This window comes from Chamaea fasciata, unplaced genomic scaffold (assembly GCF_029207755.1).
Source record: "Chamaea fasciata isolate MVZ Bird 193981 ecotype frontalis unplaced genomic scaffold, bChaFas1.0.hap1 SCAF_7, whole genome shotgun sequence".
NCBI lineage: Eukaryota > Metazoa > Chordata > Aves > Passeriformes > Sylviidae > Chamaea > Chamaea fasciata.
In genome coordinates, this window is record NW_027094092.1 from 32,413,017 (window position 1) to 32,435,479 (window position 22,463).

General features: G+C 45.0%; 1 protein-coding gene and 2 long non-coding RNA genes across 6 annotated transcripts in view; 1 reads left to right on the forward strand and 2 right to left on the reverse strand.

Annotated features, from left to right (window-relative positions):
• Positions 1 to 7,941: 7,941 nt before the first annotated feature.
• Positions 7,942 to 14,288, reverse strand: LOC136292518 (uncharacterized). Its single transcript, XR_010721913.1, has 2 exons — positions 12,274 to 14,288; positions 7,942 to 10,643 (listed from the first exon to the last, which is right to left on the reverse strand). It is a non-coding gene; the product is annotated as an uncharacterized lncRNA (long non-coding RNA).
• Positions 14,289 to 15,644: 1,356 nt separating this feature from the next.
• The window catches only part of MEIS2 (Meis homeobox 2), a 171,973-nt gene continuing 165,154 nt past the window's right edge, over positions 15,645 to 22,463 (forward strand). The window contains exons 1-6 of one of the 4 annotated variants that reach the window (XM_066188332.1): positions 15,645 to 15,976; positions 17,030 to 17,326; positions 18,366 to 18,598; positions 20,316 to 20,457; positions 20,973 to 21,023; positions 21,803 to 21,853. In XM_066188332.1, the coding sequence (XP_066044429.1) occupies positions 17,315 to 17,326; positions 18,366 to 18,598; positions 20,316 to 20,457; positions 20,973 to 21,023; positions 21,803 to 21,853 (489 nt within the window). In that variant the 5' untranslated portion in view covers positions 15,645 to 15,976; positions 17,030 to 17,314. The remainder of the gene's footprint in view (positions 15,977 to 17,029; positions 17,327 to 18,365; positions 18,599 to 20,315; positions 20,458 to 20,972; positions 21,024 to 21,802; positions 21,854 to 22,463) is intronic. The other 3 variants (XM_066188328.1, XM_066188329.1, XM_066188330.1) reach the window with 3 other exon arrangements.
• Positions 17,192 to 18,374, reverse strand: LOC136292519 (uncharacterized). Its single transcript, XR_010721914.1, has 2 exons — positions 18,093 to 18,374; positions 17,192 to 17,424 (listed from the first exon to the last, which is right to left on the reverse strand). It is a non-coding gene; the product is annotated as an uncharacterized lncRNA (long non-coding RNA).

Genomic DNA, 22,463 nt, shown 5'->3' on the forward strand with positions numbered 1-22,463 from the left:
ACCTATTTTCATAAGTAATGCAATATCTAGTTAAAGCTGACTCTATCCAGGACAACCACATTTTTTAAAGCAGCATTCACATTACACAGTGTAAGTGCACAATGTAAGTGTGAAAAAGTTAAAAGAGTTTTGGTATTTATTTCATTTGCTTATAGGCACACACAAGTCCTTTTTGACAATAGTTTCTAATGTAAAGAGATGATAATTTATCATTTAAATGAAAATGTGCTTTACTAGAAATGCACAAGGTTATAAACAGGCAAACAAATCTTGTAGTGTCATGTAATGTAAAAATAGAGCTTTGAACAGGGGTTCCAAAGTTAATGTATTGGACATATACTGATACCTCACATCAGAGGATTTTATATTCCCTTACTAATTCCATGTGACAGAATCACAGAGAAATTTATTGTGAGCTTCCTTTTGTAGACATGGAGGGATACATATAATTCAACCCTGATAAGCCTGGCCAGTCACAGTGAGAGAGCCAGAAGGAAATCTAAGGCTTGATTTCAAGATGTCTGCTAAGTCCAAGAGGTAACTTTCCCTTTCACTCTCGCTAAGGTGAGATTAATTTGTTTCTGCACAGATTGGGAAAGTTGAAGGGAATGTTCCTGGAAAAGCAATTGAGTCTTTTACATTTCTGAGCTACTCTTTCTCACTTATCTATTGTTTATTCATGCTGAGATATACACGGATTTAAAGAATTTATTGCAGAAAGCTCTCTGAATTCAAGTATGGCACATACAGGTATCTTTTGATTTTGTGATGGCATGAGAGATACATTATCTTCTGACAAGCTCATGCAGGGGATTGGGCAGGACATAAGGTTATCCCTTTCCTAAGTTATTTGACATCTGTTTTTTTTTTTTTTTCTTTAACAGTGTTTTGACAAGAGTTAATTGCCAGCTTCATTCAAGTGAGTGGATGGTTTTAAAGGCAGCACTGCAAGAAGTCATGTGCTGCTTCTTATAGAACTGGAGTGCCCTATACCATTTCCAAATAGATATCCCTGCTTGATTTTGCTGTCAGTATTGGTAAATGTATATATTCAGCTCCACCTGACCCAGCATAGCTTCATCTGTCATGACAGAGAGTAAGGATGGCACATGGGATGTAAAAGTCATTGAAGAAAGGGAATTGGTAAGTATATTAGAGTGAGTGTTAAGTAATCAAAATATAAATGCTTAGGAAAAACAAACACCCTGGAGTAATTTTAATGGGCAGATTACTTCTGGCAGTTTTGCCTTTTGGTCCTGTATTCTTATCAACATTTTAAACCATTCAATTTCAAATATCTACAGAACTCACAAATAGGACAGGAGATCCAATACTTTATTGATGCTTACAGCTAGAAAAATTAAGAAGCTCTGAGTTAAATGGTCATGCTGGCCATCCTTTAAGCAATCATTCTTTTAAATCCCTATGCTCCAGCAATTTGCTCTGAGACTTGCAACTTATCTGATTCCCACTTTTGAGAGCTAAATTCTCTGAAAGAAGTAGATAATCTCCACTGACTATGATTTTATGACAGGACTTTCATTAGCAGGTGATCCTTCTACTGAAGTCAAATGAAGTGAGTAATTATTCTATTTTTCAGTAGTGTTGACAACTGAATTTTAGTCATACTAAGCAACACAACACAGCAGATTGGATACTCAAAGGACACTATAATTCTCCTGGGGGAAAAAAAATTAAAAATTATATCTGGTCACTTTATACACACCAGGCCTCCAAGTAAATGCCAAATTGCAAAAATATAACACATTCAAAAAGAATATTTATGTGTCCCTTTCTTACTACATGTGCAGTATTTTTCTCCTATGTCACAAAAACTGTAACCACAATTTACAAGTATATGCACAATCAAATTGCTATTGATTTAGCAATGCCTTTCTTTGATGTCCCTTGCCTTAACCTCATTTATAAAGCTGTTTTGCATTATTTCAAACTGTCAATGATTTGTGACTCATGAATATTCAAATCTAATTTGCACTTACCTTTTTTGCATGCGTGCTTACTTGTAATTTGTCTCATTTGCCCTTTGTTTTGTGTTTATTTTCAGGTTATTTAGTGAAGTAAACTCTGCTTTTAAAGTAATAGCATCAAGTTAAACACAAGTTGTGTAATTCTCACCTTACTAGAATCTTATATCACTGCAACTCCATTAACTTCCCAAGAGTTTCCCCTGCTTAAGTGAAGAGAAAGAGGTCCGTGAGCTATTTCTGACTGTTTTTCCTTTGTCTGTGTCTTCACATCAACATCATTTAGCATGTTTCATTGGAATTGCAATGGCTTTATTTAGTATTTTATTCAGAAAGAAATACCAAAATCAACTGTCTTATGCTAGTATCTCAGATTTTAAGACAATTCAGACCTCCAGATCTGAGTGAAAATTAAGTTGTTCCTCTGACTTAAAACACTTTATTATCAGAGGGGGAAAAAAAATAATTTTACTTATTTCTGTGGCAAATCCAGTAGAATAAATCTCCAATTTAAGAATACAGTACGATAATACACCCCTTCCCAGGAAAAACTCCACCTAACAAGTATACTGATTGCAACAGACTGGGTACAAAATCCCATTCTTTTCATGCTTGCTAATCTAAAAGTCTGTTAAACTGTTAGGTGCCCAAGGAAAACTTGGCCAAGATATTTTGTATGTTTTTCCCATTTATGGAGGATTGTATCGTGAGAGCAGTGACTCTCTCAAATACTAAGAATCTTGATAGATTTTCTTCAGTGAATCAAGTCTGGAAAAAACAGCAAAAAGAAATTTGCATTTGAATCAAAAAATATGATCTTACTTGAACATCAAAAGCCATTTGCCAGGGAAAGTGATCTCAAGTTAAACCAGGAGCAGGGGGAAGAAAGGCAATGGATGATTTTCTGTAATGTTTGAAAGCTGAAATCAACCTACAGTGGCAAAACTGGTTGTTCCTGGGTTCATGCTGCAACCCTAGTTGCAAAGCAGCTGTAGATGGTTCAGATGGCTCTTGTTTTGATCATGCTTGCGACCATATATATGTGTATGTGTGTGTATATATATATATGTATATATATATGTGTGTGTGTGTGTGTGTGATTATTAAAGCAAGCAGGATTTTTCTCTGAACAAATATTAGATGAATGCATTTCCTTTATGCACCAAATCCTGCTTCTAAAAGGAAAGGAAGCAGGATTAGGCTTTCAAGGAATACCTGCAAAAAAAGTTATGTAGACACAGATAGGAATATCCTTGGGCATTTTTATTATGCATTTAGTCTCCTAAATGATTTCAAGCAACCTTTTGGGAAATAGAGTAAGTATGATAGGTGATCAGTAACACATCAAGAGTAATGAAATTAAAAGCCCAAATGAACATATTGTGAATGACTGGAAACTGTTTGGCTAAGCTTTACTTGGTCAATGTTTTGAAGTAAAATGAAGCAAAAATTCTCTCATATGATGTGGGGTTCCCAACTGGGAATAAGAGATCTGAGCCCAGAAAATATAGCTGCATTCATCCAAGAGTTCATTTCAAATTAATAGTTTCATCTTCTCTTCCATAAAAGAGAAAAATATTTCAAATGTTTATTTTTAGCTTGGCACACGAATAATAGAAATAAAAGCATCTGAGTATTTAATGTGAAGCAATTCTTTAAAAAATCACAATATATGGGTAATAATTACATATCAGTATAGCCTTTTTTTTTTCTAATACCAGTACCATGCTTTTAAATGACAAGTCTCAGCTGTTGTGAAGTCCAAGGTAGTCATGTGCCCTGAAACACCCAAGAAATAGTATTATCCAGTATGACACATGCCTACATATGTCTTAATGTGATCATAATATAGCCTAAAGGTAAGAATACAGAACAATCACTTGTGTGTTGTTTTTTCAGTGCTGTTTATGTTTGTCTACATCAAAGAGAACCTTCTGTTAGAGCTATTTATATAATTGATCAATAGAACTATTAGTGATGGATTATAAATGCATGAGACAAGTTTTAAATTTAGCAGGTACTTTAAAAATGAAATCTATTAATACATTAACTTGATCATGTTTCATCACTGAAAAGCCAGTTCATTTTCAAAAATGCTTTCTAACAAGCAGAATGTACCACCATGACATGAAAGATACTTAAAGTGTCACACAAAAGCCCTTACTGTGAACCACCAAAGTATGAATTAAAGGGCTGATGTTTTCTTGTACTGGGGGTTTACTGGAAGGGTGGTGACTGTCCACATTTACTATCATTCTGACCTAGAAAGCTGAGTGCTTCTCACCTGCAGATTTGGCATCCTGCAAAACTACTTTGCAGAATCCTATCTTGTGTCCTTCATCCATGTTCTCCTTCAGTCAAGGGGCATTTGGGACAGGTTTGGGCTTGATACTGAAGACTGTTGGTGCCCTGAGTTTTAGTTTCCATATTTTCCAGATTCTGTAGTGCATTAGTATATCACTCTGAACTTCATATAAAGTGCTAGCAACTTCTCTTCACAGTTTTGTTAGACAAAACAATCCTTTTCAAGCTCAAAAACCAAGGACACTGTTGCAGCTTCAGGCCCAAAGAGTGTAAACAACAGCGAATTGAGTAGAGCAATCTGGAGGGATGGAATTTCATAACCTGAAGCTGTAATTGGGCAATTAACCCCAATATGTAAATGGACCAAAACTTATAAAAGTGAAAACTTGTGACCCATCATCCATCTTGGGTGTAGCCACAGCTGGGCTCTTGTACTGCCCAAGGTGTATCCTTTGACGGCCTTTTAATAAATACCTACTTTATTCCTTTAAATCTGTCTATCCTCTGTTCTAGGTAGCCTCCCAAGGCATCACTGTCAGCATGGAAAACATTGTTGGCAGAGATTCTCAGCACCGAGGTGTTTTTCTATGAACTTGTAGTCCCCTTAATAGGTGAGGTGTATGGAATGATTGGCAGCCCTTCTGGTCAGTGAGAATTAAAACTGGTGATACATGTGTCTAGTCTTTTAGAGCTATTTGCTGTATAGGCACAGTGTAGGACAATTTCCTTTCTAATGCACTAACATTAAAGTCCGTGGTGATTCAGCATAGATGAGTTTTGCTTTTTTGAGTTCTTGGCTAACAGTGATAGGAAAATCATGGTGAGTAGAAGTGTGTAAACGCAGTAAGATAGTTTGATGTACATTTTAGACACAGGGCTGACTATTTGAAATTAAGACCAGTCGCTGCCCTTTAACACCATTACCAAGAAGAATATCCCATCTAATTGACCATAAATAAAAATTCCTAGATTCTTTTATTCTAACATGGAAAACATGGTGATGTCTGAGAACTTGTTAAGTCTAGATGTTGTCCCTCTGCTTCCTCTTCATTCTCATGTGGGGACCATTTTCTTCTGTGAGAATGGGATCTTCTCTGTAGTGTTACTGTGAATCATCCTGCTCAACCTGACAAGACTCAAATGAAAGAATAAGATTTTCAAAATTATGAGCAACAGAGGGAAAAAATAAAATTCGAATAATCATGGAGGATTCATCTTCGTAAAATAGTATATATTAACGATTCTATGTTCCCTATCTTACCTTATACCTGACTTTCGTTGCCTTCCATTAATGAGGTAATTAATTCAGCAGGAGAGATGAAAGGAGATGGAGATGACAGCAGATAGAGGTAAGAAAGAAGTCAAGTATAGGTCTGTAATGGTGGGCAGTGGAAAAGTGTTTTCAACGTGCATTTTGTAAATGTGAAGAGAGTGTAAAGGACTGAACACAGAGGTGTGTGATGTGGTACCTTTTCTACTGTTTCATCCAGAGTTGTGTCCTGGTTCTTTATAAAAGGAAGGGCAAAGTCCTGCAATCAAATCTAAAACTCCCTAAACTAAAATGCTTCCTGCTTGAGTGGAAATATATATACATACATACATACATACATACATACATATATATATATATATATATATATATATATATACACATAAGGCTTTTTAAGAGAAACGTACCCAAGAACTGTTTCGTGAGCTGGGAGTACTGTACTGAACTTCTGGGGCAAATGTTTGCATTGAGTTGTTGAAAGAGGCTGAGATTGGCAACGCCACCCTGCCCTTGGCTAATGAGCCTTCCCCAAGAGAATATCAAGTGCAATTACCTTTTGGGGAATAACAACATATCAAAGAACCATGGACCCTGCAGAGAAAAATGAAACACACATTCGTAGGTAGAACCTGCTATGAATCAGCATTAATTATTGAATACAGGGAACGGGGTTGCGATGAGTCTTAGTTCCCAACTCACACCATAGATCACAGCAAACGTGAGCTACTTATAAAAAAACATTTGCAAAGTTCATCTTGCCCTAACCCCCCTCCTTTCCTCGTACACTCCTGCACTTGAGTTGTGCTTGAGGGCTGCACTTCTGGGACAACTTTCCCGACCCACGGTTTGGAGGTGACTGAGAGGTAATAAAAGAGGGCTGGTATCAGCGAGTGAGGCTCCCGAAAGTCAGCAGGGCAGTGAGGCTGAGGCAGGGACTCATTCGAGGTTTCACAGGTGCCGACGTGGCCGAGAACACCAGGCCCCTCTCAGCAGTGTTCGAGGAGGACGGGCTGCCGGGCTGCCGACTGTCTTAGGCTGCACAGCCGGGAAAACCGTGCCCCCACGGCTGGTTGTCCCAGCAAAGACTAAAAAGGGGGAACTGTCCCGGGAGACGAGCTTTTTGCTGCGCACATTCCTAGGAAAGAGACCAAAGTAGAAGGCGGGAAGGCCGCTTATTTCGGGTTGAGCTAGTGGGAAAACACGCGGAATTGCCAGCGCTAAAGAGATGCGGGGGGATGCCGGCCGGCTCCTTTGTGCCGGGGCGGTCTTCCCGGAGCCGGGGGCTGCGCGGGGGCGGTGCGGAGCGCAGCCGGGAGCAGCCGGGACCGAGCAGCGCCCGCGGAGCCCGGCGGAGCCCGGCAGCCTCTGCCTGCGCGGCCCAGGCGGCTCCCCGGGGAGCCGGGAAGCCCCGCCGCAAACTCTTCGGACGTGAAAACGGCGCGGAGCGGGGCCGGCTGCTTTGCTGAAAGCAGGCACACGTATATTGAGTTTGTCAGGGATCATAAAATGCGAATTGATTATTCAAACAGCCATTGATTATAAAAGAATGCTTACTGCAGCAATGGGAAAGGTTAAAAGGAAATTGACCCTCTGCGTACGTGACATAAAGTCATTAGGTAAATGAGATATTCATACGGGGTGTAATCAAGGTCATGCTAATTTTATTTGCGGTATTCGACTCAAATCTCCAGCTTCGTTTGGGGACAGCAAATTGTCCCCGAGGGAAATGATCGCCCGGTAAACCACAGGTGCCGTAAAAAAACAAAAAAAAAAAACAAAAAAAAAAACAAAAACAAAACCAAAAAAAAAAAAACAAAAAAAAAACAAAAAAAAACAAACCAAAAACAACAAAACCCAAACCCAACCCAGGTAAATATAAACCGAATAGGGAAGTAAATTCCCTCGAAGCCCCTTGTCCGTGGTGGGCACGAACCCCAGGCCCAGCCCCAGTCCCGGTGCTGCCGCGGGGGAAGCGCCGGCGCCTGAGGAGCAGCGCGCAGGATCGGGGCTCCCCGCGGGGGTCTTCTCACCTCGCTGCTCCCGGGTCCCCTCCGACCGGGGAAAGCCGAGAGTGAGAGCACTGTCAAAGATCCTCGCCTCTCCCAGACAGTATGAGAACGTGTAAAAAAATTAGATTTATTTATGCACATATTTATCCCCTCTAATTATAGAAATTAATCCTCTTACTTATGACTAAAAGGTAACGTCTAAGGCGTCCCTTTGATGTTTAACAGCATCATTTGTGGCTAACATTCCGACTGATTAAGGAATAATTGTTGTTAAATGCTTTACAAGTGGATAGTGTTTAATTGAGAGGCATTCATAATTTTACGGCTTACCACAAAATGAAACGTAATTAAAAACGCAGAAACTTCCAACTGATTTTGTTCCAATTATGTTTATTGTTCAGACTAATTACTGCACAAGACGGGGTACTTTTCCCGTGTCTAAATGGCACATGCTTCCCAAATACACCCTTGCAGGTTTTTCTTATCCAGGTACAGACTTGGGACGGGTTTCTGCAGCCTCCGTTCTCCCCACCCCCCACCCCTCCCCATTATAATTAAATGCTCCAGCCTTTTCTTCTCTCCCCCATGCAACACCTTGGGATGTGAGAAAGTGATGGCAGCTTTCTTCCCTCGGAGCTCGAAGTAATTGTAGAAGGGCTGATGAATATCTTGAAGAAACACTTGCCACACACTGAGGAAACCATCTCCTAGCAGGATTTTACAAACCAAAGTAAACAAAGCACCCCAGGGGCGATTTCCTCCTTTTGCGCAGCGTACTTCTCAATTTACCTCAGAAGGGATCACAAACACACACGAGAGGTACAACAGAAATCATACTTGGTTTGGGAAACACATTCTGTACAAGAAGGAGAGAAATTGAAAGTGTTCAAAGGAAGGGACAGTCATTAAAATACCTGCCAGGCGCGCTGCCATTCCCTTAACTAACCTTCCTTCTTTCCCGTGAACTCAGAAATCTCTTCAGCATCTATTTAAACATAAATATCCCGGGGGGGGGGGTGGGGGGGGCGGCGGTGGGGTGGTTGCAGGAAGAGGGAAGGAGAAAGAAACCAACCCACAAACTCCTCAGGTTCATCTCACCAACACCTTTGAAACACCCTCAACCTCGGAGAGGGGTGGGGAATAAAGTTACTTCGCCAATTTCATTGTTTGTTCTATCGAAGAGAGTTTATTGTGCAAATGGATTTCTTTATTTATTCCTGAGTTCTCCATCCCTCAGCTGGGCTCTTGGAGAAAATTAGAGAGTTTCCTGAGATCACGCTAATAAAAAATCACTGCTTACGGTTAAAGGGAATAATCACATCGATCAGATCCTGATAAAATAGGGGCGGGGGACATCAAATGCCCAATACTGCTTAGAGTTTGCTCTTTTTCTTTGGGCTCCAAACCGTTAGGAAAGGATCACACACACATTTATCGCTCCTTTTGTCTCTCCTTTCTAGCAGGATTCAAACCTCTGCGCGTGTGTGAGTGGTTCGGGGGCTTGTTGCTCTCTTTGGGAAGGTTGCGGCATTCACAGGTGTGCTTTGGCTTGTTACTGTATCCCTGTACAATTTCCCAGTTCTCCTGGAGGGTTTAATCTAGGTGTGAGAGAAGAAAAGTGTTTAAATTCTACTGGGGAAATAAGCGGGGCCGGGGGAGGGAGGGGGTAGGAATTCCCTCTTTTGGCGAGTCAGAAATAGCCCAAGCTTTCCAAACGGATGTTAAAATTGGACATAATGGAGCAATACCTCCTTCTTTTTCTCTCTCTTTTTTTTTTTTTTTTTTTTTTTTTTTTTTTTTTTTTGTTCCCCTCTTCAGGTATGAGTCTTGAATCCTTTCATTAAACTGACACAGATTTCCAGAGATGGAGAAAAGGAGGGGTATCTGAGGTGGACATTTTATGTAAATGAGCAAATCCGAAATGTATTACAAATCCACTGTAATAAAACTGACAGTTTTGACAGTATTGACAACATAAATATATGTTGGAACACAGCACTTTCAGACACTTAACCGATGAAGCAATAAAAAGATTCGACTACAATATTTCAAATAATCGACATTGATGTTTTGATACATCATTTTTATACCTCGAATCGATCTATCACTCTATGACCGGTCAATTTTAAGTAAAAATCTGCTGCAATTATTTACGCTATTGCCAGTGACGACCTAATAACTGTTTTCAATTAATTACAGCAAAACTAAGCATTATGAGGACTAACCGGCCGCATATTCCATTGTATGGCATTTCTTGTATGGAGAGCAAACACATATATGTATATTGCATTCTCTTTGTGGGATCAAAAGAAAGACATACAAAGACAATCACAATCTTGGGGGGGGGTGGTGGTGGAAATAAAAGCAACCTCTTTTCGGGAACGCACTGCCGGCTCTCACCATGTACTTCTAGGAAACGCTATAATATTTTGTCAGCTCTCTCTCTGTGCAATACCAAACCGGGCTCTCAAGATTTTTTTTTTCCTTTTCTCTTTGGGCTGTGCACTGAATCCCACTTCAAACAATGGGCTGAGCAGTTCTTGGGGAAAAAAAAAAAAAAAAAAAAAAAAAAAAAAGGAATTTTCGTGCTTCGACTGATTGCTTGTGTGTTGTGAGAGTCTCCGGATCATTTCAAAAGAGGTAGGAGTATATTGTTCTCTCCGGACCGAGAACTCCTGTGTAAAAATGAGAGCGCTCCTCTTCTGGAGTTTTATAGGCAGCTGGAGAACAAAAGGGGATATTTTGAGTGAGCTGGAGCAGAGCTCTGAGTAGAGTTTGAAGCCTTTGCGGATTCTCTGATATCACACTAAAGCCATTTAGTTTGCCCTAACTGTCCTTTTAGTTACCATGCCATACTGGGAAAATTATTTTTTTTTCATGCTTCGGGCTTCTTCGAACTATTGCAAACTAGATTTTTAACTACCCAGCGCAAGCAGTGTTAGTGGGAAGCCCTGACAGGTTTGTGGTTGTTTTCTTTTTTTCTTCTTCTTTTTTTTTTTTTTTTTTCTCCTCTGGTGTGTGATGGAAATACACATGTCGACTGTTTATGGTCTCCACTTTTACAAACACTCCAGCCTAAATAAAATAAAACGTTTTTTAAAAAAATCTCATCTATTCTCTGACTTCAGTGCTTCACACCCACCCGCGTGACATAAGCCGGACAAACGCGAAGGGGTTCATCTCCTTGCCCCTTCCCACGGCGGGTTTCGCCCCTCGGGGAAGGAACGCGGGACTGGGCCACATCAGCGCGCCGCGGGAGCCGCTGAGCCGGGGACGGGGGCCCTGCGGCCGCGGAGCGAACCCCGTGGCCGGCGGCGAGCCGGGCCGTGCGCGGCTCCGCGGACTCGTGTTGGAGCCCCGCCAGATAGCGCTAGAGGGCTGCTGATGGTGGTGGCAGCGCCGCTCGGCCGCGTCAGCGCCGGCCGGGGCAGCCCGCCAGCGCCCGGCCACAGCCCAGCGCCCCGGGCATGGACCGGGACAAAGCGGGGCGCCAGGGGAGGACGACACCGGAGCGTTCTTGTGTCGTGCAGAGTTGGGGTTTCTCACTCTAAAAACAAAGAGGGCGGACGGGTTGGAAGAAAGAGTAAAAAGCGAAGTTAACAGGTAAGCAAATGAACCTCCTCCTAATCCAGCTCCCAAAGACCTCAGTCATACCGCAGTCGAGGTCAAGAAAAGTTCACCGTGATGGGCTACCATTGACTTTCAGGACTAGAAAGATTTTCGACAAATAATAATACATTACTGAAAAGCGAAGTACACTACTGGCAGACGGGGGGATCCGGGTGACGAGCTAAATGAACCCAGTGATCTGCAGAAGCTAAAACGTGCATGATTTCACAGGGGCACCCGAGATGGGACCTCGAAAGTCTTGCAGCTGCGGGAAGTCGGAGGCGAATCAAAGAGTGCTGAGATGAATAAAAAGTGACTGAAGTTGTAAAAAGCAACCGTAAGGGCAAAGGAGAGTGTGGCAAAGAGCAGGTTTGGGGGTAGCAATTTAACTGTGGCACAATCCTGATTATAAAAAGAAAAAGGTACTATTTAAACTCCACACTTCGCCTTGCAGGCAAAACAAAAAGTAAAATTCATGTGAATTTCACTACGGTGACACGGTGATGTCCTGCATCCACATTTTAACATGAAGATTGCTTTCTTCATTAATTATTACACATTGCCTAGAAGGATAGTTCGAGATAAAAAGCCCGTTCAAAAACGCTAAATTTTTCACTGTGTTCCATGATATCCTTGACCCTTTTAAATGCAGTCTGTGTGTTACCGAACACAATGGCATCATCCAAAATACTTGAACTCAGCACACAAACAAACAAACATTGAATAAAGTTACAAACAAGATTAAGGTTCAAGTTATTTGTCCCTGTAGCAAGGCATCAATTGTCCTAACAGATGTAGGGACGTTAAGAGGATTTAAACCATGCGAATTTAATAAACCAGATTAGCAATAGGTGCTTTCCACAAATGCTAAGAACCGGAAAGTAAATCTAGCCCAAATTACCCATCGGACTGGAGGATCACCTACAAGGAGAGCGCAGAATTTCCAACAGGGTCCAATAGGATTTCGTGCAAGCATGGCTTGTTTCCCCCTAAAAACTTTCTATTTGCATTAAATCTTGTGCTAGGAGCACACGCGCGTGCAAAACAGCAGTTTAAGGTCTCTGGTGGGATTTATTCTTGAAATCTGAAATATTACCTGTTGTTCCATCCGCTTTTGCAAGGCTGTGGAAAAAGAGAGAGAGAGAGAGGGAGGGAGGGAGAGATGTAACGGGCAAGCAAGAGAGGCATGTCTCAAAGCCAGCAAAGGACTAAGATGCCACACTTCGGAAAGGCTGATTGAAAACAGACTCTTCTTAACTTTTAGAGGATTTTCTCTCTCGCTCCCTCCGAGGGCTAAGAAGTCGATTTGGGAATTTGAAGGGAATAGGTTTCAGCATCCATATTTGTTCTGGTGCACTTGTAAAATGCGATTTGAAGAGGATCTTTAGCCCTCTGATTGTCTTTGTATTGTTTTTCTTGAAACGGATCTTTTGCCCTTAATGAATCCCCACACAGCTGGACAGCTCCTGCTCGGACACTGAGAGCGCTAACCCCAAACTGACCCCAATTTGACACCACAAGATGAAATTTTACCGCCTGTTAAAACCATTTCCAGCCTCGGCAAAAAGGAGCTGGCGGTTGACTGCGATGCACTTCCATACCGGACACCTCATTTCGCTTTGGACTTTTGAGCCAATGTATCAAACAAACAAACAAACCAACCAAACAAAAAACAAACAAACAAACAAACCCCAGACACCACCCTGACTTGTATCTCACACTTTTCCTGAAAACAGCCCTTGTTCTGAAAGTGATGCAGGAGAAATGGAAATTAGCCATTTTAATTTTCCCGAATTACTTTTTTTTTTTTTTTAAGAAATGTCACCAGTTGGGGGGGGGGGGGGGGGAACAACACACGGAGAGGAGTAAATAAAAAATCACCTAAGTATGTGAAAGCCTTCACCCTCTGCACGTACGTATCCCATTTTCCTCCGAGCTCCCAACAGCATCTTTGTTAATAGATGAGTACATTCACTTAAGGGAGCTAAATTGAGATCCCTTGTTAATGGCTAAACTGTAGCGCTTTATAAACCACGTTCTCTGTGTGCTTTAATCCACTGGGATAGTGATGAGGAAAAAGGCTTCAACTCTTTTCACGCGGAAAAAAAAAAAACACAGGAGGAACATGAAAGATCTTCATTTACTATATGAAATTTCACTTTCTATCAAGTTAAAATAATTTTCAAAAGTTGGTCCCTGTCCTAGATTACAAACATGCACAGCAGGGCAAGACAACGCAGGGGGTTAATTAGTTTAGGAGGGGGAAAAAATTAAACAATTGAAAGGAACAGCAGTGAACATTGCAAAACTTCGGCTGCTTTTTTTCAGCATTGATTTTAATCTGTTTTCTCAGAATTTCTTAGTCTGAGAGCTGAGATCTACAGAGACTTCTGTGAAAAATAGAATTAGCAGAAAAAAAAGTAGTTTAAAATTACATTCTAAGCAATAAAATAATTTCTTCTATGGGAGCCAAGTAATCGAACTTATTTTTGAGAAGAAAACTGACAAACTTCTCTTACAGCTTGAGCTCTCAAGAAATGCATGGAACCTTAAATGCAGCCAGATTACTTTCTCACAGTCAGTTTATAAGGAAAGACCTCCTCTTGGGCGATACTGAAACTATTCTAAAAGAAACACACTTGTATACCTCAAGAGACAAGGCTCTGGGTTTGCACTGCCACAGTTAAAAAACAAGTTTGGAAGCTTCAAATATTTGAACCACGTCCTCTAAGCTGGCTGCATCACAAACAAATGATTCCACACAAGTGGAGAAATCTAGCATCTTTGGGGCGCGGGGGGTGGGGGGAAGGGAGGGGGAAGAAAGAAGGGGAAAAAAAACCCAAATAACATTCACCGATGACTAGATCTCTTAAAAAAAAATAAGCTAGAAAACTACAGCTGTAAGAGTAGGAAAGGATTTGCATAACCTACTGCTCTGTAGGTCTCCGCGCACCCAAAGGATTAGCCAAGCATTCATTACCATGAATATCTTGAATTACGTTACCGATTTATACGACAGAGTATAAAATACTGCACAAGAAGACTGGCTTTTTCCCTTCGAAATGAATTGACTTAACCACTGCTTGAAAGAGATCTACATACTAAGGGCTCTTCTACTCACCTCTCTTTACAGTCCCGTGAAAGTCAGTCACAGCAATTCGGTTGCTCTTAGGACTAGCTTTAATCTTGGAGGAGATCCTCTGGGGGGGGGGGGGGGGAAAAACACACACAAAAAAACCCCCCGAAAAACCCAAAAACAAACAACCCGTGTCTGCTCTCCAGCTTCTGGCGGGTTTTAGGCAGGGTGCAACTCTGGCTAAAAGTAGGAGAGGGTCTTTTCTCCGTATTCCCCTCATATTTGTAAATACAGCCCTGCTCTGCAGGGCTCGGCGCTAGCAGAACATGCAGGAATGCCCACTGGCGTTTGTCAGCTCTCCACACTATCTTTCTTTATACGTGAGGGCTGATTTCCCGCAGACATCATTGTTATGATGGCTCATTTAATCAAACTGTTTAATTGCTCCGGTAATCACTATCATCATCACAGGTACTCAATCATTCATCATTTTGGAGGGGTTTATTGACCTCCGGAGCTCATTCCCTTCGCCTATTAAAATCAGGCCAAATATCTATAACTACCCCTTGAGTAATTTTCTTAAAGTTAAAAAACCCCAAACCTCCGAAAAGCATCGTCATCACCGCGAAAAGCAAACCAAAATCTAACGGAATACTATATTTTCTGCCGTGACTTTTAAAAGCCATCTATGTATGAGGCCACATTCACAACCGGGTACATAATCATTGATAAATTCCACTATTAACGGGATAGTCTGTTTTAGATTTTATGTGCAGGGGACCGTGAACAAGGGTGGGGGGTTGGGGAGGACAAAACTGCATCAATCGATAGTTTGACCATCGCTCCTCCCCTAAACTTCAAGCATCCCCCATGATTGATGAGCCCGGGTAGCTTTGGTAATTGACTGCTCTGAGGTAAGGCATGGTGTAGCTTCAGCGAAGTGATTGGGCGAGAGAAACGCACCAAAATTAACGCGTGTGTGTGTGTGCCTGTGTGTTCGGAAAAGTTCATTTGGTACTCGAGCGTGGGGGGGGGGGGCGCATCATCTCACTTAATTTGCTAAACAACCCCACCGTAATTAGCACTACCATTAGAAGGCATTACCGAGCTAATACTCCAGCATACATTCCACAAGCGCAACGTCGATAAACGGTAAAGTCCAGCAACACACACACGTAAATACTGCGCTCACCGCCGGATCCGCTCAAAACGAACATGCAAACAGAAATCTACATAACATCTGGATCTCTCCTACAAAAGACTGAGCATGACTTTGTTTTTAAGCCCTTAACAAAGCCTGGCAGTCTAATCGCAAAACTAAAAGGGATTTCCCCCTCTTCCCTCCGCCTCTCCCCGCCCTCCCCCCCGCTTCAAGACATCCAGAGCATGTTTGATAGCAGCGATCACTTAATGAAGAGCGGTGCCCAACACGGTTTGAACGAGGCGTTCTCCTCATGCCCTGGAAAATTAATTTTTAGCAAAGCACAATGAATTGTCAGAGGGAAGGAGCGGTGCCGGCGGCGCGGCGCGCTGGCGGGGCCGGGAGCGCCGTGCCGGAGCAGCCGGGCTGCCGGGGGCAGAGCAACTTTGCGCGGCCCCCCCGCGCGCTGTAGCTCCCGGTGCCCCCGGGCTCGCGCACCGCGCGCGGCAGCGGCGACAGCCGGCGACCCGACCGAGCGGCCCCGCGCGCCGCCAGACGCCCGACACCGCGGGTAATCGGAAGGTATTTTGTTGCTCAAATAATCTAGCGCAAACCGACCCGGGGCCGGGCTTCTACCGCACTTTTCTTCTCGCTCTCTGCAGTTTCCCCTGCCTCTCCCCCCCTCTGCACACACGCACTCTCCCTGTCCTTCCTCCCCTGCCTCCCTCCCTCGCTCCCTCCCTCGCTCCCTCCCTCCCTCCTCCCTCCCTCGCTCCCTCCCTCCCTCCCTCTCGCTCGCACGCTCGCTCGTTCCTTCCTACACGCCGTGCTTCGCTCGGGGCAGGGGCTGCTGCGCGGCTCCCCCCGCGCGGCGCCGCGGCCGCCCCGCCGCCGCGCTGCGCATCCCCGGCGCTCCGCCGGCTGGGGCGCCCCGCCGCCCCGCGCCCGCGCCCGCCGCCGCGCCCCGCCGCTCCCCGCCGCCGCCGCTCCCCGCCGCCGCTCCCCGCCGCCGCCGCCGCCGCGCTGCAGGACTGGCTATGGCCACCACTACTTCCGGGTTCCGTCACTTCATTCTCCCGCCGATCAGCGCCGCAAAACTGAGCCTCTTCTATAAGGCAGCCGGCAGCCAACCTGCCAACACTTACTGACACTCACTCATCCCAGGGAGTGAGGGAGAGAGGGAGACAAAATACCTGCCGGGAGGAAAAAAAAAAAAAAAAAAAAAAAAAAAAAAGAGGAGAGAGGGGGAAGTCCGGGCTTTGCAAAACTATTCAATTTTTCTTCGCATCTTTCCCCACCCCCCTTCACAGTACTTTGAAAAAAAAACAAAACAAAACCAAAACCAACAACCCTATAAGCGATCCTAAGAGGCAAAACCCGAGCACGGAGTTACTGGAAGAAGAAGCCGGGGTTAAAAAGATTCCTCCTCTCTTCTTCATCATCATCAACCATCATTCATTCACTACCTTGACATTCCCTGGCTTTGATTGACAGCTGGAGTGGCAAAAAGCCATGAGACACGACAGTTTGGTTACATGTGGGTTGCTGACGGGCCGATCGTAACCTTCAGTTTGGGGGCTTGACAATTTTTTTTTTTTTTTTTTTTTTTTTTTTTTTTTTTTTTTTTTTGCGTAGAGAAAGAAAAAAGGAAAAAGAGAGACAGAAAAAGGAAAGAGAAAGAGACAGAAAAAAAGAAGAAAACACAGAAACTCATCGTGGTTCTTGACTGTTTTTTATATATTGTTGTTGTTATTGTTGTTGTTATTATTATTATTTACCCATATTGGAGGATAGGAGAAGTCTATAAGTGGGTTGCAAAAAAAAAAAAAAAAGGAATCTTCTTCACTCTAAATCACTTTCTTTGCTGGACTGGGATATTAAATATACGACACATCCAGGAGTTTATTGGAGCGCAGACTGATGGCGCAAAGGGTAGGTTTAAATCTCCAACACTTACCTATATATAAATCCTCTCTTAAGAGGGGCCTGTCCGATTTGCTCTCCTCTGTTGCTGATGATGATGGCGGCCACTATTAAAAAATAGCAGCAAAAATTATTCGCTGGCTTTTTGTGTGTGTGCATGAGTGTCTCTGTGTGTGTGTCTCTGCAATTGTTCCACGCTTTTTTCCTCTCTAGCTTTTTCCCCAGCAGCGCGATTTCCCTGCTCTCTGCCTGCTCAGTAGCACGGGTTTCACAGGGGAAAGCTTGCTGCTGCTGCTGCTGCCGCCGCTACTGCTGCTGCCTAGCAAACACTAAGAAATACATATGTGTGTCTGTGTATACACCAATGTATATATATGTATACACATATAGCTGCTTCTCTCTTTTTTTTTTTTTTTTTTTTTTTTTTTTTTTTTTTTTTTTTTCGTCTCTGGCTGTGACAAGGACAAGGGGAATTGCTACTAAATAATGTTTCTGGTAACTTTCAGATTATTTCCCCCCTTTATCTTCCCCTCTCCTCCCGATGCACCCTACCTTTCCTCTCTCTTTTCTAGTGTTGATTTATTTATCTAGTTGGTTTTGATTTTGCTTGTTTATTTTTTTCCCCCTTCTTTTCTAATGCAGAGTAACTCTAGTTTCTCTCCTCCGTTTCCTTCCTTTTCATCACCGTTTCCTTGTTAGGGTTTCTCCTGCCTGTGCTGAAGAGGACCATCTTCCCCCACACATGCAGACAGGCAAACACACTTTCCCCTTTTACCTCTTCTCGCACCCCCACTCCTCCTTCAGCCCCTCCAAACCCTGCTCCCGGTCCCAGTTGATTTCATTTTGAGCATTTCTCTCTCTGTTGTGGCTGTTCTTGTTTTGTTTTGCTCTGTTTGTGTCTGTCCGGGTGCTTTACTCTCTTCTGACTTTTGTTGTTGTTGTTTGTTTGTTTTTGGTTTTTTTTTGTTTTGGTTTTTTTTTTTTTTTATTTCCCCCTCTCTTCTCCTCTTTCTTTTTCTTTCTTCTCTTCCGGCCCGCTTTTTGACAGTACGATGAGCTGCCCCACTACGGCGGGATGGACGGAGTAGGGGTGCCGGCGTCCATGTACGGGGACCCCCACGCCCCCCGGCCGATCCCCCCGGTGCACCACCTCAACCATGGGCCGCCGCTGCACGCCGGACAGCACTACGGCGCCCACGCCCCGCACCCCAATGTCATGCCGGCCAGCATGGGCTCCGCTGTCAATGACGCTCTGAAGCGGGACAAGGATGCGATCTACGGGTAGGTGCCGCCGGGCCGCCCGGCGCCAGGGCCCGGCTCCGGAGCGCTGGTGCCTGCGGAGCGGCCGGGGCAGGAGCGGGGCGGGCCGGCAGCGGGAGCTCCCGCGGGGCCGCGGCGGCAGCGGCCAGCCGGGCTCCGGAGCGGAGCGGGGCGGGGGGAGCCTGGAGGGTCCGGAGGGAAGGCGGCGGCAGGGCAGCCCCCAGCCGCCCGCTCCAGAGAGAGACCCGCCCGGTGGCACTGCCGTGGCCGGCGATCTCGGGACTAGGGTGTTTTCGGGTCGAGGGCGATCCCGGGACGAGGGCGATCCCAGCCTGACTCGGCTGAGGTGCCAGCACCCACGGGAAACGGGTGCTGGAAAACAGACCTCTTGAGGAGAGAGGCTGGATTGGAGAGAGGTAGTGTTGCCTCGTCCTTCCATTTTTCTTTTTTTATTTATTCAGTTTTTTCTCTTTTGTGTTTGGTTTTTTTTGGGGGGGGGGAGTGTCTTTTCTTACCCGTGGTATGTTGTGTTTTTTGTTGGTTTTTTTTTTTTTCGTGGTTTGTTTTGGTTTTTTTTTTTTTTTTCTTGTAAAGGCCCCACTTAGGAGTTAGAGACTCTCATTGCTCTGGATTTTAGTTGAAGAAGTGTTGTTCTGGTGTTCTCTTCTGTGCTATAATACCACTCTTCCAACTTTGTAAATAAAGAGCTATTCACATCGTGGAAGGTAGTAAGAATAAAAAGGATCCACTTCTTGCAAACAGCTCTTCCCAGAGACAGAAGAAATAAATGCATTTGGGGCAATGAGCTGAATTTTCTATTTAAGAAAGAAAGAACATGAGGAAAAAGAAACCCATAGCCAGCAAAACTCAAGCCTGCACCAGGGCTTTGCTTGGAGGGAATGACACCGATTCCCTTCAGTGCCTTTTGGAAAAAAATACTAACTGATCCTAAAAGGAAAGCTAGTACCGTCTATGACAGAGTGTGGGGCCTTGATCAGACACCAAAGGGGAAAAGAAACAAATGCATGCTTACTACTCAGAATGCAGATAATTTTTTTTTTTTCTGACTACACCAACTCTGGGAAAATATTTCGCGAAGTGCTCCCTTCCTCCACCCCCTCCCCAGCTCACTTATCTGGACAGATGGTATTTTACTTGGGTGTGCTTCCTAAGCCAGGAAACTTCACCACATTTTTGTTAGCAGGCCCCTTGAAAAATAAAATTACGTATTAAGTAGTTTGCAGTTTGCCTAGCTGCGCTCTCGTTTTAGGTCATAGCTGGAGGGTAGGGATGGGATCTTCCAGGTTTTGCGGTATTTTAAGCTGTGGCAAAAGTGTAACATTCTCAGTTGAGCTACTGCTGAGCACGTTCGGTGCCTTGTGCGTTTAGAGAGGTCACTTTTGTCCTCGTCGGTGAGGACTGCACGGGGGATGTGGGGCGTTGCAATTTCAAAATGTAAAAAAAAACCCAACTAACCACCAGACAAAACAGCAATAACCACCTCACCACCAAACCCAGTATTTTTATTTCAAAATGCGGTTCTCCACTGCTCTGCCCGGGGCATTACTGCGAGACTGCAGAGTGTGGTTGTGCCCGTGTGTCCGTATCTGTATGTCCGTGCATTAAAATAATAATAATAATAATAATAAATATATATATATAATACTTGTTGATTACAGCTCTTCTTTCCCCCTCTTCCCCACCCCCTCCCCTCTCTTTGTGTGCCACCGCCCGGTAGGCACCCGTTGTTCCCCCTCTTAGCTCTGGTCTTTGAGAAGTGCGAGCTGGCGACCTGCACGCCCCGGGAGCCCGGCGTGGCCGGCGGGGACGTCTGCTCCTCCGACTCCTTCAACGAGGACATCGCCGTCTTCGCTAAACAGGTCCGGCACCTCTCCCCCCGCCCCCGACCCTCACCAGCGCTCCCGCCGCCTCCTCAGCGCCTCGACCCGCACGGCCGGGTGTTGGCAGGGGCAGTCTCCCTTTCCCCCCGGCGCCCCCTCTCCGGCGGGGCGGGGGTGCGCCCTGGCGGCCCGGATGGCCCTGACCTCCCCCCCCCCCGCCGGCGGCCGGCAGCCCATCTACGCTGCCGGGCTGGGACCTTGCCCTCCTGCATTAATGACAGGGAAAGGTAGCTGTGGACGAGTTTTAGAGGCAGAGAGAGCGGGAGGCAGGCAGGGGACCCAGAGGAGAAGGCTCCCCGTGGGACCGGCGACCGGCTCAGTGCCGGACGGGCAGGAGTGGAGCGGAGTCCCCTCCGCAGCTCGGTGACCCAGCTCCTTCAGGCGGATTTTGGTACCGGCCGGTTTTGTCAAAGGGATTTTCCCCTTTCGGGGGATCCGGTTGCGGGGCTAAAGGCAGAAGCTGTAGTTTACGCCGCTTTTCCTTTTTCTTGCAGGTCCGCGCCGAAAAACCACTTTTTTCTTCAAATCCAGAGTTGGACAATTTGGTAAGGCCTGCTCCCTCTACCACCGCACTCCCTTCTCGCTCTTCCCGACCCCTCCGCCAGCTGCCGGCAAGCGTCCTCCTCCTCCCTGGGAGTGGGCCGAGCGGTGCGGTGGGGTAGCGGCGACCGGGCCGGGCACCGGGCTGAGCCGGCATGGGAGCGGGGCGCCGGCCGGTCGGCAAATTGCCGTCAAGGGGCTTCAAAGAGCTTTATTCTTAGAGCCAGTCAGAGCAAAGTCTCAAGCCCCAATGCATTGCAAAGCTGAGTTTGAAAGCCACGGGAAGCTAAAAGTGAAGGAAGTAACTGCTTAAGAAGAGAGAGATGGAGATTTCTAATGTAATTCTTTTGCTAATGTGAAAGATTTCAATATTCAAAGTGCCTAAATCCTCTTGTAAAGAAGATGCCAAACTATTCAAACACACATTCACCCCCCTTTCTCCTGCGGGCGTGGGTGGGGGTGGGAGTGTGTGTTTGACTTCTCTGCAGACCCTCGGGGATGAGGGCCGGGGTGCTGTGAGTGGAACGAGGGCAGGAAGAGGTTTCCTCCAGGATCGCGGTAATAAAGCACTAATCACCGCTTCTGAAATAAATATGATAAAAATCAAGTGTTTAGGTTAAAGTTGATCAAAATTGTTGAAGCGTGACCAATGAGCTAAAATCCTGGATAATGGCCGCACGCCCTGACAATCCCCTTCTCCCCCTTTGCCACTCGGGCTCGCGGCTCTGCCCAGCCCCCGTGCTCCTGTCTCCCACGTAACCCCTTGCTCAAAACTTTCTTGCAGATGATCCAAGCAATACAAGTACTAAGGTTTCATCTTTTGGAATTAGAAAAGGTAAGAGTCAGAGAGGTGGGCGGGGGGCACGCCATTCCTTACCCCCTCTCCCTGCCCGCCCTGGTCCTCCCCTCTGCTCCCTTCCTCCCGACTGTTTGGGCTGACTTGTCAACATGGCCAGAGAAGATAGTGGTAATGCATTGTGACACTGCAACCTGTGCCATCAGAACATGTGACACCCGACAGACATGCCCAGACCGTTTTTTCCCTTTTTGTTTGTGTGTGTGTTATTTCAATCTTTATGAATATCAAATATTAAACCCCTTTCGTCTTCCTTTACCCCTTTCCTCAGTAGAAGCTCTTTTACCCACTCATAAATATTATGTTTAACCTAAAGAAAAGAAACCACTCGTTCCCCTCTCTAACTCTGGCAGGCACATTAACCCCCAGCAAGCACTAAATGTTTGGAAGAGGCAGGGGCCCCTGCGAGGCGTGGGCAGGGGCTGTGCCCTGGGACGAGAATGGCTCTTCCCACAACCTCAGCAAGTAGCTTCATTTTACAGCTCCCGGCCATTTAGACCTTTTTTTAGCCCCGGTTTAAACCGATCCTGTCCCGAGTGACTAGTTGTACCTGTCTGGGTTGTGTATGCTCCAGAGATACCACCTGGGT